This window comes from Martes martes (genome assembly GCF_963455335.1).
Source record: "Martes martes genome assembly, chromosome: 10".
Classification (NCBI taxonomy): Eukaryota; Metazoa; Chordata; class Mammalia; order Carnivora; family Mustelidae; genus Martes; species Martes martes.
Window position 1 is genome coordinate 2,162,485 of NC_137898.1, and position 15,368 is coordinate 2,177,852.

Genomic DNA, 15,368 nt, shown 5'->3' on the forward strand with positions numbered 1-15,368 from the left:
TGGGGCCGTGGATGTGTGGGCCCCGATGGAGGCCCGGGGGGAGGGCAGGGGGCTGAGGGTCCAGGAGTAGGATCTGTGTCGAGGAACTCAGCACACACAGACTCTGTGGGGCTTTCATCCCGGGGCAGTGGAGGTGCGGGGAGGGGGCAGAAAGAAGCAGGTATGAGGTCTAGAGGAGAGGCAGATGGAGGCCGGGGTCTGGGAGGCAGGTCAGTGCTTCCAGTACGGAACCTGGGGAGGCTTCCTGGAGGAGACCACAGAAATAGGGATGAGCTAAGGGCACTAGCCATGTGAGAACCCGGGAGGTTGCTCCTTGTGGAGCAGGAGCAGGGACAGCTGCGGGGCCGCCGAGGCCGGGGCTGACAGGGTGGGTGATGGGCTTGGACCCCGTAGTGCCCCACAGCCGCCAGAGTGGGCCGTCTGCTCAGAGCTCAGAGGACAGTCCTCTCCCAGGTCTGAGCGGAGGAACGAGATCCCTCAGACTACAGGGGCCAAGGGCGGAGGGCGCGGGCATTGTCCAGGTGAGCCGGTCCACGCTCCCCTCTCAGCCTGTCCTGCCGGCCCCCGGGGCAGGGCCAGCGAGGCATTTCGCCTCCAGAAAGTGCGCACTGATAGCTGAGAGCAGAGCGTGTTATGAGGCCGCCATTACTCATGTTTTTGTGGGGACCGCAAGGTAGTTGGAGACACGAGGAGCTTAGCGCGTAGAAAGGGTATTCCCGCTCGGTGGGGAAAAGATAGGTTATTCGGCAAAGTGTGGTGCAGTGATGGTCTGTCGTTCAAAATCAGTCCCGCGCTGATCAAAGATTTGTGGGTAAAGTAGCAATCCAAAAGGCACCAGGAAAAAATGCTTCAGCATCGGAATGGGGAAGGCCACTCCGAGTGTGCACAGAAATCTGGAAACCGTAAAGGAAAAGAGGGATGACTGTCACTCCGTGAAAAAAGCAGATGAGTAGATAAGATTTTTGTGCAGCAAGACAAACAGTAATAATACGATGGCCGTCGACCACTTCACAAAACAAACAGCACGCTGGGGAATCTCATTTGTGATGTACATGTGAAAGGACCAACCTCCTTAATGTACAAAGAGCCCTTATAAATCAATGACAATGAAAAGGCCTGGCCAGCAGTGTCAGCCGGGAGAGAGCCAGCGCTGGGCCTGTAGGACCTCTGCCCCTCCTGCCTGGCACTGGGGCCCCAGGGGAACGTCGGGGGGCCTCACTTCCTCATCCAGCAAGTATTCACTGAGCACTAACTCCGCCCCACGTGTACTTACCAAGCACCCACTACATGCCAGGCTCTGGGAGACCGTCTGGGGACACCACAGTGACAGCATGGTTGAGGTCTGGCCTCAGGAGCCTTCAGTGAGTGGATGGGGCCATGAGCAAGCAAATCAGCAAACAAGGACGTTTAGGGAAGTCGTGGGGGCTACAAACAGAACCGTGAGCAAAACAGTAAGCAGGCTCCTGGCTGAAAAGTTCAGGGAAGGCCTCTCCCAACATGCGAGCGGAGTTTCTACAACGTGGTGGCAGAGGGAAGAGCAGGTTCAAAGGCCCTGGGGCAGGATCAAGAGGGATGTGTGTGCTCGGGCTCCGAGAGAACGGGGTCTGGGAGGACTGAGTGAGGGGGCTGCAGATTACATTGCATGGGGGATGCCCCCGCCGGGAATTCTGCAGAGGACGCTAGCTCAGGTCAGCGTGGAGAAGCTCAGCCTAGCAGCTCTCCAGACCGAATGGGAGAGAGCCAAGCCTGTCAGTGAGAGGAGACCCAACAATGGCGGTGAAGAATACAGCCAGCCCGGGACGCCTGGGTGGCTCAGTTGGCTAAGCGGCTGCCTTCGGCTCAGGTCATGATCCCAGCGTCCTGGGATCGAGTCCCACATCGGGCTCCTTGCTCGGCGGGGAGCCTGCTTCTCCCTCTGCCTCTGCCTACCACTCTGTCTGCCTGTGCTCGCTCGCTCGCTCTCTAACAAATAAATTAATTAAAAAAAAAAAAAAGAAAGAATACAGCCAGCCCGGGCTGGGGTGTCAGACTGAGACGGGAGGACGGGGTTGGGTGCAGTTCTCTTTGTGACCTGCTATGCTGAGATGCATGTGGGGGGAGGTGAGGTTCCGAGGCCCCGGGGAGGGCACAGAGCCAGGGCCGAGACTTGGGGGTGTCTGTGCAGAGGCAGGTCCTAGGGCTGGGTGCGAGCGTGGGCCAGGTTGTGCCCGCCTGGTGAACACAGGTGCAATGATCCTGAGACCCTGGTCCACAGTTGGCCTTGACCAAGGCCATGCTGAGCTCCCTGAGACCCAGGCATCAGCGAGGCAGCCCCTGGGCAAGCAGGTGTCTGCGGGGCCGGTAGAAGGCCCTTCTCCCTGTCATGGTGCTCTCTTGGAGGGAAGCAACCTGCACTCCTGAGGGGTGGTCAGTGAGGGCCAGCCGGCACTGGAAGGCCTCTAGAAGGGTCTTGGGGACAGGGTGGCACTGACCAGGTCCTCAGCCATTTGGTCACGCTTTGCGGAGGACCCAGCTGAGACACGGCTGACCTCGGCAGTGGCTCAGTCCACCTGCCACAGCGTGGCCTCCTCCCTCCATCCTGCAGCCCAGACAGCAGGACATGCAAGGGACAGACACTAGGACAGGGGCCTTGGTCTGTGGCCTCTGACACGCTCACCTAAGCAAAGTGCCAAGTCATCAACCCCACCGTGACACCAGTCCCGGGGCCAAGACACAAGTGACTGCCACGTCTGCTGCCCGCTCTGGGCCGAGGCTCAGCCCTAGCCTGGACTTGGCCAAGCAGAGGGCCCTGGGAGACAGGCAGAAGGACACGGGCTGGTGACCACAAATCCCTATTAGAAGTCGTTAGCCCCCGACAGAGCCCCTTGCTTGGGGGTGGGGCTCCTGCTCGGCCTCCGAGTTGCTCTGTCCCAGCAGCATGGCACATGCAAAGGCCCAGGGGCTTAGAGGTCCTGGTAGACCAGCTCACACCCTCGGCAGCTCCGGGAATGATTTAGTGGTCGGTGACCTGTGTAAAATCACACCCAGGGCAGCTCACGCATTCTCCAGCTCCAGTCTCCCGTGCCCCAGAAAGGCCGCTGTACACCGGTGCGCACGATCCGCACATGGCGGAGGTCCGCGCGGCATGCGGGCACCGTGGAACGCTTGCGGGAGTCACTGAGGACCCGTCCATGGGACACTGCATGGGAAGTCCGTGAGTGCCAGATACTGCTTCCAGGGTTCCGCATTCTTCCAATCCTCGCAAACACCTGCTAAGGGAGGCTCCACCGGCATCCCTGCGGGTCACGTGGGCAAACAGGTTCAGGGAGGCCAAGGGACTTGGCCAAGGTCACCAGGCTCAGACAGGACCCTGGGCAGACCCGCCGGTGCCCGAGCCCCCTTCCGCTCGGATCCGAACCGAGTGGTGCGCAGCCCTCCCAGTTCGCACACCCCCCAGAACCGCCCACAGAGGCCCTAGGACTGCCCCCACCCCCTGTGGCTCGGCCCCTCGGCGATGGGTGGGTGCGCGGCGGCTTGTCGAGGGATGGAGAGCCCCAGCAGAGCCGCAAGCCTGGGACTGGCCGTAAATCCTCTAGTGCTAGAAACACGGTTGGTTTTCCTCCAAGAGCTGAAGCACTAAAACAAAGTCATAAACACAATTACACCGTCTCCTGCCGTAAATTAGGACGTTATGAAGCGCTGTGATCTATTCCCACTCATACCCAGCTCTGTAAGACAGCTCAGCCGCACGGCCCTAACGAAAGGGTGATTTATGGGTGCTGTTGTCAGCTTCTTGCCGTGGGGGAGGGGAGCTCCCAAGCCCTGAGGAGTCAGAGGCCCAGCGCCAGGGGCGGACCGCGGGCCACATGCGCGCTCCAGGCCGGCCAGGCTGCCCGCTGGGCAGGACATCCCAGGACAGCTTGCCCCAGGCAGGCCGACAGGCACCCTGCGCCCGCTCCCCTTCCCTGGGGGGCTCTGGAGTCCAGCTGCGGGGCAACGAAGCACTCGCTCTGTCCGCCCCCAGGTGCTGGCAAGGAAGCGCAGAGGCCCCGGGCCCCTGGAGCCTGACTGTAGTGAGAGACACAAACACACACCAGGGGTCTTGGGGGAAAATATGGGCTGCTCTTGGGGGATCGGGTGGGCTGTGGCAAGGGAAGGAGTTGACCTCAGGTTGGTGACGCTGGTGAGACCCTGGGGGTCGGGGGGATGACTGATGCCTGCAGCAGGAGCAGGAGGGGCAAAGGCCACCATGTGCACCAGCCCAGAGCTCAGGAGTGGAGCAAATGAAGAGGACGGAAGGAAGGGAGGCCAGAGAGCCAAGGGCAGGGGGGCTGGGGGGCATGCCGCGGGCCACGCAGGGACCCAGTCTTCTGGCAATAGGATGACTGCTCAGGAGGGTGTGAGCAGGACAGCAGCGTGACCCATCATGTATTTGGAAAGGCCTGGAGAAGCACATTGGGAGAGGCAGGGAAGCTGGCTGGCAGGCTACTGCACCTGTCCCAGCAAGAGAGTTTGGTTGCCTAGTCTGGGCTGGGCCATGGAGGAGGCCCCCAGGCTCTGCCGACAGACAGAACACCAAGCATGATGCTGAATTTGGAGCCTTTTTCTGAGATGAGGAGACTTCAGAAGGAACAGGGTGGGCCCAGAGAGGTGGAAGGACCTAGACGGGGTGCAGGAAGCTGTGTTCTCACAGTCTGAGTTCAGCCTGGGGCTGACGTGCAGGTCCTGGGTGCGTCCCTGACCTGAGCCTGGCCCAGAGGTCCAGAGGACGGCGGCCTACGCCCGTCACACATGGGTGCCCTCTGGTCATGGTCAGCAGAGCGGGCTCTGGGCAGGCAGACCCCAGACGGAGCCAGTGCTCCATCATTGTGGCTTCTCTCGGTGGGCACGGGTGCTCAGCATCACCCACATGGGCTGATGGGCACAGGGGGCAGAGGTCATAGGTCCCTCTGACCCCCACTGCCCTCCCTGACCCAGCAGCAGCTTTCAGAGTGAAGGCCAGGGGCCATGCCCACTGGAGGGGGGCACGACCATGGCATTCTGTGGGGACAGACAACTCAGAAGTCCTGCGTAAGGGGCCAGGACCACCTCCTAGAATCTGCTCACCGGCCCTGCGGCCCAGTGTGAGGGTCCCCCCTCTCAGACCAAGCCCTCCCTGGGTCCAGCAGAGCCCAAGGCTCCCCCTTGGTGTGGCCAGGCTCTTTCACGGGACGGGCACACACACCCCTATCTGCCAGTCCGAGTTCACTCCTCAGACCCCATGTCCTGCCCTGAGCTGGGGCTTCTCCTGAACTCTGTGTTTGGAGGGGTGATTCCACACACAACCATGAGACTTTGAGGAGTGGCTGGGGCTTTGGGGCCCTGCACAGGGGAGGTGGGCTTCTGTCCTGAGCTCTCCAGCACAGGGCTCCCTCCTGGCCTGGCCAGAGTGGGGGCTGGGAGGGTGACACCAGGGACCCCTCCCACGAGCCCCTCCTAGACCTGCCCCCAGCTGTGTCCCCAGGGACCAACCAGAGGCACAGCCAGAACTTGGCCACATCACCCACCTGATGGATTCAGACAGCAGCCCCACAGCACCCCCATAACCCGGCCTTTCACTCCCACACCTCCTGGTGTCTGTGAAAGGGGCAGGGGCGCCAGGGAGAGCCAGGCCCTGCAGGAGGGATGGGGAGTGCAGGGAGAGGAGGAAGCGAGGGCAGAGCCAGCATGCAGACGCGCGGAGTGATCACAGCTGCGTCACCAAGGGTGTCCCCGGTGTGTGTGCCAGGGTGTTGCTAGCTAGGGCTCTGTGCTCCTGTTCCTAGAAGCCCCCACCTCCCTGCAGCCCAGGTGGGTCCAGGACAGTCTGCAAACAGGAGGGCTCAGGGACCCTGCCGAGGGCTCTAGGACGCCCCCGGAGGAGGTTCCACCCCACCTCCAGCCTCCAGCCAGCAGGGACCCCAGGGCACCACGGGTGCCTCCCTCCAGCCCCAACCCTCGATGTCTCCCGCAACCCCCCCACCCCGGAGCGGCCAGGGCCATCAGCAGGTCGAAAGCCAGGATCAAGGCTGAGCAGGTCCTGTAAAAATCTCGTTTGAAAGACTCTGTTTCAAAATTTTCTTTGGAAAACAAATTCATAACCACATCACACAGGAGTCCCGTCGCCTCGGGCTTGATCGCCAGCCGCCCGGGGCCCTCTCGCTAGCTGTTACTCTAATTGCTTTTTTCTCCTCGGAGGCCCGCGTGTGTCGTCTGTGGTTATTAATCTGGTGAGTCGAGGGGAGGAACAAGGGCCCTTTGTCGGCCCCGTCCTTTTAGTCTCTATCAGATTGCCAGGAACTGTGAGGTCCAAGATCCCCCAAATTGATCTGCCCTGTGGCTCCGGGGAGCGCCATCATGGTCCAGCGCACGGGGCTGCCATCCCCAGGGCACCCGCCAGGTGGATGCCCCTCTCGGCCGCTGGGGTTTGGCCACGGAGCGTCCCACCTACGTGTGAATGGGGGGGAAGCACCCTGCGCTCAAGCGGAGAAGGGAGGGGACAAGGCCACCTTGGGGGCCATCTCTCTGAGAAGGGACGGAGCGGGTCCCAAGGCCAAGCAGGAGCGACCCGCCTGTCCCCCTGACTGGGGCTCTCCTCAGCCCACAGGCCCAAGAGAAGGAGGGAAACCCCGGCCAAGGGGCTACCGAGTGGGTCTTGGGACCACTCTGATGTCCTGCTCCGGAGTAGAAGTGTGTCCGACTACATCAGCCACTGAGGGGGCCGGGGGCTGGAGGGCAGGGCAGTGCACGGCCCACTCGGGGTGCTCAGAGCCAACAGCTGAGCCCAGGGCAGCCCTGAGGGGACGAGGCTGGCACTAAGTGTGACCACCAAGCTCTAGGAGGGGCCTAGCTCTGGGAGGGACGGGGGACGGGCCGGGAGGGGTCCGGAAGGCTTGCCCCCGCCCTGTGTTCACGGCACTCCTGCCTGCCCCAGTACAGCCCGCTGGACAGCGCCCCGTGGCAGGACCACAGAGCTCGTCCCTCCGCCACGCCCAGCCACCCCCACTCCTCCTGCTTCCCAACCACACTTCTGTTTCCTTTTTATCCGGGAACACCCTGTAAAGGCTTCCGTGCCCACTTACACATCTGGGGGCCCCAACAGATGTTTCAGTGCCGTAGAGTGAAAATTTATGAAACCACAAATGCTCTTCTGTAACGTGTTCCGTGCTCTAATTAATGCCAAACTGACTGACGCCCGGCAGGGCCTGCGCAGGCAAATGACACTCGGCCGCACCTGCACAGGCCTCCGTCAGAGCCACTGCTGTGCAGAGCCCGAGGAGCCCAGGGGACCTCCCGGGGTCCTCCCAGGGCGCCCACAGGTGGCAGAACGAAGGGGCCCCAGGGGGTCTCGGGCCAGGAAGAGGGAGGGGGTTTCGGGCCAAGTCCCCGCACCCCTCCTGCCTTGCTCACAGTGCCCACCCAGCCTTCTGAGCTTAGCTAGGACCCCACGCCACCCCGCTCTCACCCCTCCCAGGACCAGCTGCCCTGACCCCTCCCTGCCTGGCACACGTGTCTTCCCAGCCCGGGGAGCCCAGCGGTGGGGCTTGCAGGGGTGCAATGGTAGAGGCAGGGGTCCCAGCTGGTGACCAGGTACAAGGCCCTTCTACTCCTGGGGCCTCAGGGTCTGTGTCTGTGTCTGTGGTTTGGGGGGCATTTCTCAGTTTGGGGGCTAGGAGAGCTGAGTGGTCCCAGGCCCCCACCCCAGCCAGACCAGAGAAGTCCTACACCCCTTCTCTTGATGGCCTGGGCTCCCACGTCCGATTTATCTGGGAAAACAGAGGATCAGGTCCCTTGGGCCTGGATGTTGGGGCCTCAGATGAGCAGCTCTCCCAGGGGGCCTGAGACAGGTGATTCTCACACCCAGGGCCACCGGCAAGGAGCAGAGACTGCACCAGCCTCGGCCCTGCAAAGCTGGGTAGATGCGTCGCCTGGCAGGGCACAGCCCCCCTCCCAGACGGCCCCGCCAGCAGAGGGGGAGGGCTGCTGGAACAGGGCTTCCTCCCGGCCCCCGTCCTGCCCTGCCTGGCTCGGGGTAAGGGACTCCTTCGCTTCTGCTTCTCGGGAGAGCGCCCTCTTTTCGTCCTGTTCCTGCCAGCCTGTCCCCTCCCCTCCCTTGCAGCTCAACATCTGCAGCGGGCTGGAGGGTTGGCGGCGGCCACACCTGCGTCTGGAGCCCACCGTCCTGGGGACCCAGCTGGCCCACCAGCAGCTTCCCCTGGGCGGTGCAGCCAGCCCCCAGCTCCGCGTGGTCCCGGGGAAGGCGCGCTGCACCCAACAGTGGGCCCAGGGGTGTCCCGGGGAGCAGGCTGGCCCTGGGCAGAGCCCTCAGGGAGAACAGGCCTCCCCCCCTTCCCCACCTTTCCGAGGCGTCCAGGTGCCCTTGGCAGCTGCAAGAGGGCCAGCTTCGTTCTCTGATGCGCACAGCGGCCTCGGCTCCCTCCCGGACCCCGCAGGCCTGCAGCTCGCGGTCTCCGCACTCCCTGCGGCCAGGGGCCTCTCGCTTGACAGCACCCTGCCCTGGGTCCACCGGGACGCCCTGCGCTGCCCCGGGCTGCCTTCGGGCCCCGCACGCCTAGCCCCGCACCAACCCCCCCGGCGGCGGCTGCGGGGGACACGTCCCCTGGCCCCAGCCCACGCTGTGCCCGCGTCTTCCAGTCCCACAGGGTGACCCCATCAGCAGCCTCAGTGTCCAGAGCAGGGCTGAACACACACACACACACACGGGGCTGCACGCAACCACACACTCGTTCCCCGTACACACACAGGCCCGAGCACGGCTCCCGTGGGCAGGGACTCTGGGGGCTGCTCCCCGGGCACCTCCCCAGCCCTCACCGGGCACACCTGGCTGCTCCCGTCCTCACCCCGCTCCTGTCTCTGCAGGTGACCCAACTGGACCAGAGGCTGGTGCTCATCACGGACATGCTTCGCCAGCTCCTCTCCCTGCACCAGGGCGGCCCACCAGGCGAACGGACCCCCGGCGGGGGTGGGGCCCAGGCGCCGCCCCCCTGCAGCTCCCTCAGCGCTGAGCTCTTCCTGCCCAGCGGTGCCCTCCCCACCTACGAGCAGCTGACTGTGCCCCACAGGGGCCCCGATGAGGGGTCCTGACAGGGGCTTGGGACCCCAGGCCTGCGAGGGCAGGGCCGAGGAGCCCAGCTCGGCCCAGCCCACCTCCCACCCGGGAGGGGCGCCCCCCCAGGTCACTGCCCCCCCCCGGGCCTCAGAACCCCCATGGGCCACGCCACCCTGAGAGGCTGCGCCTTGGGAGTCATGAGGCCTCCCCTTCCAGCCAGCGGGTACTAGAACTCGGCTGGGTCTGGGGGCCTCCTCTCCACTTCGAGACCATGGCCCCCACATGATTTGTATGGCAGTTGGGACACAGTGGCAGGGCTCAGTCTCGACCCCGGGGGGCCGGGCATCCTAGGCACTTGGTCCCCGCATGTATGGCCAACAAAACACAGGTGTGAGCAGGCCCACCCTGCTAGGCCCCAGGGGGCCTCCTGGGAGGAGACAGAGAGACAGTCAGGACAGGGTCTACGGGTACCCACCCTCAGCCTCGGACCCAGGGAGGAGGCAGGCAGGGCAGGGCAGGCCCAGGCGGTGCCAAACCGAGGTTGCCGGCGATCCAGGCCCGGGCCGTGCTCTCCACCCTGCAGAGACTGGCTCAGAGGGCCGGGGTTATGAGGGAGGGGACCCTGAGGCCACAACTTCCAGCAGGAGGGCCGGCCTGCCATGGTGCCCATAGTGCTCCGTGGGGGTGGACTGTCCCCCACTGTGGACTGGCAGCTTCTCCCACTGACCCCCTGCCCTGCGCACAGCCCCCACTGCAGCTCCCCGCCGGGTCTGGGCAGCTAGAAGGACACCCAGAACTGTCCCGTCCCCCGGCCAGCTGCTGAGCGTGGGGCAGGCGTAGGGGTGTCACAGTCCCTGCACGAGACAGGGGCTCTTCCTGGGCGTCACCGCTCACAGAAATCAGAATAATTTGTGGTGATTTGGAATCTGTGTTTTAATGAGTTTCACGGTGTGATTTTGACCCTTAATTGTGGCGCTTTTCCTAATAAACATGAGTCACGGAGCTGGTCTCGGGCCTGCACTTGTCTTGATTCCCGAGGGAGAGGTCCATCTTCGGGACAGCCCCATCCCGTGGAGGCACACCCCCAGCTTTCGCCTCGCCGAGTGCCCGCATTGCCGTCCGCACCGACCCAGGGGAGGGGGAGAAGCCGGAGCCCCAGCTCTCTGGGAGGAGGGACCCCCCCCCCGCACCAGGGACCCGGAAGCGCCTTGAGGCCAGGCCGTCACTGCCCCAGCCCCGTAGCCCGCACCGAGGCCAGCTCTGTCCACAGAGGGAGGGAGAGAACGCGGCCACGACCGAAGGCCTGCCCTCCGGCCTTTGCTCCGGTCGGACCCTCTTCCGGCCCCCACCCCTTCACCACTACCCAAGTCACTTCTTTGGTCTGTGGCCCAGCTCCCCCGGCAGCCGGCTCTCCCTGAAAGCCGCTCACGAGCGGCAGCCCCCTCCGGGCCTGGGGACCCCTCCAGGGGACATGGCTGACAGGTGAGGTCATTGTCCCCAGCCGAGCATTGGGGGTGGAGCCTCAGGGCTTGGTGTGGACGGGAGGGCACCCTGCCCTCTGCTGCCTGCTTACCCGTGGGCATCGCCCCCCCCCCACATCTTCCCGGGTCCGGCCACCTTCCCTTCCTGCCTGGCGGACAGGACCCCTAGGGCCTGCTTAGAGGCAAGTGTCCAGGAGCTGCTGAATAGGAACTCACTTCCCAGAGGAGGGGTCAGGGTTCAGAGAGCTCACTGAGGCCGTGGATCCAGCCCCAGGCTCCGGCCCAGGTGGGCATGCCTCCTGGTCGGGGCTCCTGTGGTCCTGGGGCATCCCCCTGGGGCAGCTCTGACCACCTGCTGTGGTGAACATGTGGTCACTGCCCGTCTCCCGGCAGCCCCTGAGCCCCTGGGGAAGGTGGGCACCTTGCCAGGACCAGGCCTGAGGGGTGCTGGGGGGGTAACCACCTCAGGGGACACACTCTGGCCTGTCTGCCCCTCCCAGGCCAGGCTCCTGGACCAAGGACCCAGGAGCTCTACCAGGGCGGAGGTGTGTGTGCAGGCCCAGCCTCCAGGATCGTCGAGGAGCACAGACTGGATCCCTTCGGGTGTACGTGCAGGGAGTGGTCTGGGCTCCAGAGCCCCTACACGGGCATCCCCACCCCCCTCTAGGCCCTAATGGTCCCCTTGCGGTAACAGGGAGCTCCCTCGGGGCTGCCCAGCTTCGAGCAGGCTGGGGGCACACGCCGGGGAGAGCCAGCCCGCCCTCGCCCTGCCCCCTGGGCGCCCCCCACCCCGCCCCCCAACCAAGTTCCCCCTTCAGCTCACAGATGCGGGCACGATCAGCCAGGCGGAGTGGGTAAGCCTGCTGCGCATGCCCTCCTCCAGGACGGTTTGCCCTCCTACTCTCCTTCCAGAGCCCGTCTGCACCCGCACGCAGGCCGTGAGGGCTGGGGGCAGCTGACCTCTAGAGCACGGGGCTGTCCCAAGACCCCTGGAGGCAGCCAGCTGGCCCGTGTCAGGATAGGCAGCCCAGGCTCCCTATGGAGGGGGAGGGGAAGGGAGGGTCCCACTTCGCTGAGCCCCACTGCGTCGGTGCTCCCCAGGGCCTCCCACCGTGGGGACTGGGCATCGGACCGACCAGCACTGGCCAGGGCGGGGGAGGGCAGGAGGGACGGCCAGGGCCTGGGGCCTCCCCCGCCTGCACCCACCGGGGGAGGGGCGGGAGCAACAATTACTGGAAAGGCAAAAGCTGTTGTTTCCTTGTTGGGTAAATATTTGTGGAAACCCCAGGAAGCGGCTGGCGGGAGAGCAGGGCCCTCCGCGGCGCCCCGGCACCCCGGCCCCCCGGCCCTCGGTGCGCTCAGCGCGGGGCCGCCCATCTGGGCAGGGCACGGCCCCTGCACCCAGCCCGGCTTTGTTTCCCGTATTATCGACTGCACACAAAGTCCCCGAGTGCTTCACTCCTGGACGGCCCATTGCGGCCCTCTCGGGTGTGAAATGCAATTTACCTGAAATAAAGCCCAATTATGGAATTAGCTAATTAAAGCCCGCGGTGGAGGCTGGGCCAGGCCGGCCGGGTGCTCAGTGCCCGCCCGGTGCCCGCGGTCTGCGGGAACAGATGGCGCCCCGGCCCGCCGTGCCGGCCGCATTCCTTCACTCTGTCCCCCGATAACTGACTTAGACAGCACACGGCCATCTGGTGTATGACACGTCCTGTGTGCCCCGGACAATGGCCCAGCAGACCTCTCCGGGAGAGGGCCGTCGCCCGGGCAACGGTGGCAAGTGCAGCCCGGGCCGTTCACGCCCCCTCCCCCAGCCCCTTTGTGGGCCTCGCGCGGCTGCCTGGCTCTCGCCGCTGACAGTGTCCATGAGTATTTGTCCCCAGCGCCCGGCCTTTGTCTCCAAATTGGGCTCCCTCATTGAGGTGCTCAGTGTCCAATGGGTGCTAGGGGCATCTGCTGGAGTGACAGGGTGAGGACGGCTGGGGGGCTGCCCTGTCGTCCCCTTCCTGGAGCGCCCCCTCCTCTACCCCAGACCCCCTCCCCCACCAGTGTGCCCCCGGGAGGCGGGCGGGCGGGTGGATGGCACCTCACAGGCACTGGGCTCCGCCGCCGTGTCCGAGGCTCTCCCAGTCTCTGGACCGGGGGCTGGGAGCAGAGGGCAGGGCAGGCCCGCACTCCTGCCGCCTCGCATCTGTGAAATGGGACGGGTGGTGGGGCCCCGCCAAGAGGCGTGGGGGAGAGACTGGCGGAGCTAAGACCTGGAGGCTCCAGGCCCAGGTCGGGCACACAGCAGGTGCTTAATAAAGGCAGCCAGACAAGCAGCATGGGAGAGGCACCCCTCCTGCCCGGCCTACACAAGCCCTCCGAGCAGCTTCCTGGACCCTTCCTTGCGCCCCAGGCCCCCGCTGGAAGCCGTCCTCAATCCCAGCGGGCTGTCCCGGTCCTGCACCCAGGGTGGCCCTCGAGGCCCTGGGAGCCACCGCCCTGCCCACCCAGCCCTGGCATTTCCCACCAGAAGCCCCCAAGTCTCTGGCCAGGCCGACCTCCCACTTCTTCTTGTGTCGGGCCCCAAGCCACCCGCCCATGGGCTCGGGAGCACCCACTGGGCCGGGGTCAGGAGCTGTGTCTGTCCACCAGCAGGCCAGTGGACAAGAGGCTTTCCTGGGACTCTCAGACCACAGGGGGAGGCCAGGCCTCCAGAAGGGCCAGTTAAATTAAGGGATAAGATTAAGGTCTGGAAAGGGCTACCGGCACCACGGGGAAGAGGGCAGGAGGGCTGCAGGCTCACCCGGACACAGGCAGGGCTCCGCCAGGCAGTGCCACGTGATGGATGTGTGGGGGAGGAGAGTCCACCACCCGGTGCCCTGAGGATGAGATCAGGCAGGTGTTTTGACAGACAGCTGGGGTGGGGGAAGGGGTGGCAAAAGTCCGACATGCCCGGGGCTCCTGGGACAGCCCCACACACAGCCCCAAGCAGAGTCCTCCTGTGGGGGTCTGCTGGGTCACCTGGAGGGACGGGGACCTCCCAGCTGTCAGCCAGTCTCCCTGGTTTGGGGGCCCTCCCCAGCTCACCGGAAACCTACCTGCTCCACACCCTGGTTTCCTCCTGGGACCACCTCTGAGCCCTGGCTCTTGGCGCTGGCCTCACCCTTGCGGCCCCCCGAGCCTGGGGGTCTCTGGCAGCTGGGCCTGGAGCATGCTTGTCCACAGAGCTGGACAAACAGAGCTCCGGTTTCCACTGACCTCTGAGTGCCAGGAGCCCGGGGCTAGGGCCCTCTGGACGCTGACAGCCCCCACCTGGGCCCTTTCCAAGCCATGGCGGAGCGGAGTGCCGGCAGCGGGCGGGCAGCCCAGAGGCCCCCAGGCAGGCGACCTCCGACCTCATCGGCCAGCGGCTGTCTCTCCTCCTGCTGCAGGGGGGAGTCACCCCCATCGCCAGCAAACCAGGCCTGGGCGGAGGGTGGGCTGGGGGCTGTCGGCACTGGCCAGAGACATGGGCCGCCGGCCACCACCCTGCCCTGTCCCAAGGCCTCTGATGTCAGGGTACTGCCCCCCACTACCCAGACCTCAGGTGCCAGCCGTGTGGCAGGGGGTGGGGGTCCACTCTGAGCCCCGGATCCTTCTCTCTCAGCAGGTCCCTCCTTACCTCCCGGGCCTGATTCTGTCCTCTGGTCCTGCTGAGAAGGCCCCCTGCTGCCCCAGCCTCCCATAGTCCCCAGCACTCCAAGCACCTTAGCGAGGCAGAAGGTGGCGGGGGAGCTCTCCGCAGGGTGAACCTCAGACTCCCTCCATTCGTCTCCGAGCCCCTGCCCCAGACGCCCCCCGCAGAGGCAGAGCTACACCCCCTCAGCCCTCACCTAACAGTCTTAGGGTTCACACGTGTCTGGGCAGTGGTCCCACCGCCTGAGAAGCTCCAAGTCCGTCCTGGTGTCTGTTGGGGTCGCGCCCCCTTCATCTTCCCGCGGGCTCGGGTTGCAGAGGCCAGGGGTCAGAATGGAGTTGAGAGCATGTCGCTGGGACAGCACAGAGACACCCACCTGCCCGTGACTCGGACCCCCCCCCCACCTCCTGCCTCCAGCCCAGCCTCTGCACCCTCCTCGGCGAAACTCCCCCCAGTTTCTAGCCTGTAGGAAGCCTGTGATCTTTGTGAGCAACATCAAAGCAGGAGACCCGGCTGCCAGGGTCAATCATGCGGCGGCCCCGCCTTCCTGCCCAGCCCACGGCCCCAGGAAGTGGGTAGGAAGTGGCAAAACGCATGGTGAGGGGGTCCCGGAGGGTGTTCGTGGGGTGCGCAGATTGGACACAGAGCGGAGAAGCGGAGGAGCCCTGGGGCCCAGGGGTCCTCCCTCCCTGGTGCAGAGTGGGAAACCAAGGCCCAGGGCAGAGCTGGCCTGACCTGACACTCACTTGTATGAATTTGCACTGGAAAAGCCCCATGGACTTGCAGCGGCAGAGAGGTCTGTCGCCAGGCGGGGAAGCTGGAGGGCAGGGAGGGATGGACGGGCTGAAACGGAAGCTGGCTTTCTCGAGCTGGATCACAAGGCCGGAGGGGCTGGGTCCGAGGAAGAACGCAGGGGAATTACCAGGTGCTTTGAACACAGCGCCTCCACGGGTCCATATGGACCGGCAAGCTGGGACATACAGCCAAGGGCCAGGGCATCCATCAAGGCATGCCCCCTGGTTCCAGTGAGGCTGCCGTGGCTCCTGCACGTAGGAACATCCCCACCCCACCCCCCACCCCGCAAGGCTCAAGAAACTGTTACAAGCCCGACAGCGGATTCAAGCTACCAGACCCCACTGAATTCATTCTGGTTGTTTTT

At 64.8% G+C, this 15,368-nt stretch overlaps 1 protein-coding gene across 1 annotated transcript in view; it reads left to right on the forward strand.

The window, feature by feature from the left end:
* The window catches only part of KCNQ1 (potassium voltage-gated channel subfamily Q member 1), a gene marked incomplete at its 5' end in the record, with an annotated part of 316,188 nt that extends 306,112 nt beyond the window's left edge, over positions 1-10,076 (forward strand). Inside the window, one exon of the mRNA XM_080817777.1 lies at positions 8,878-10,076. Coding sequence (XP_080673903.1) covers positions 8,878-9,102 — 225 coding nt within the window. The 3' untranslated portion in view covers positions 9,103-10,076. The remainder of the gene's footprint in view (positions 1-8,877) is intronic.
* Between the last annotated feature and the right edge of the window lie 5,292 nt (positions 10,077-15,368).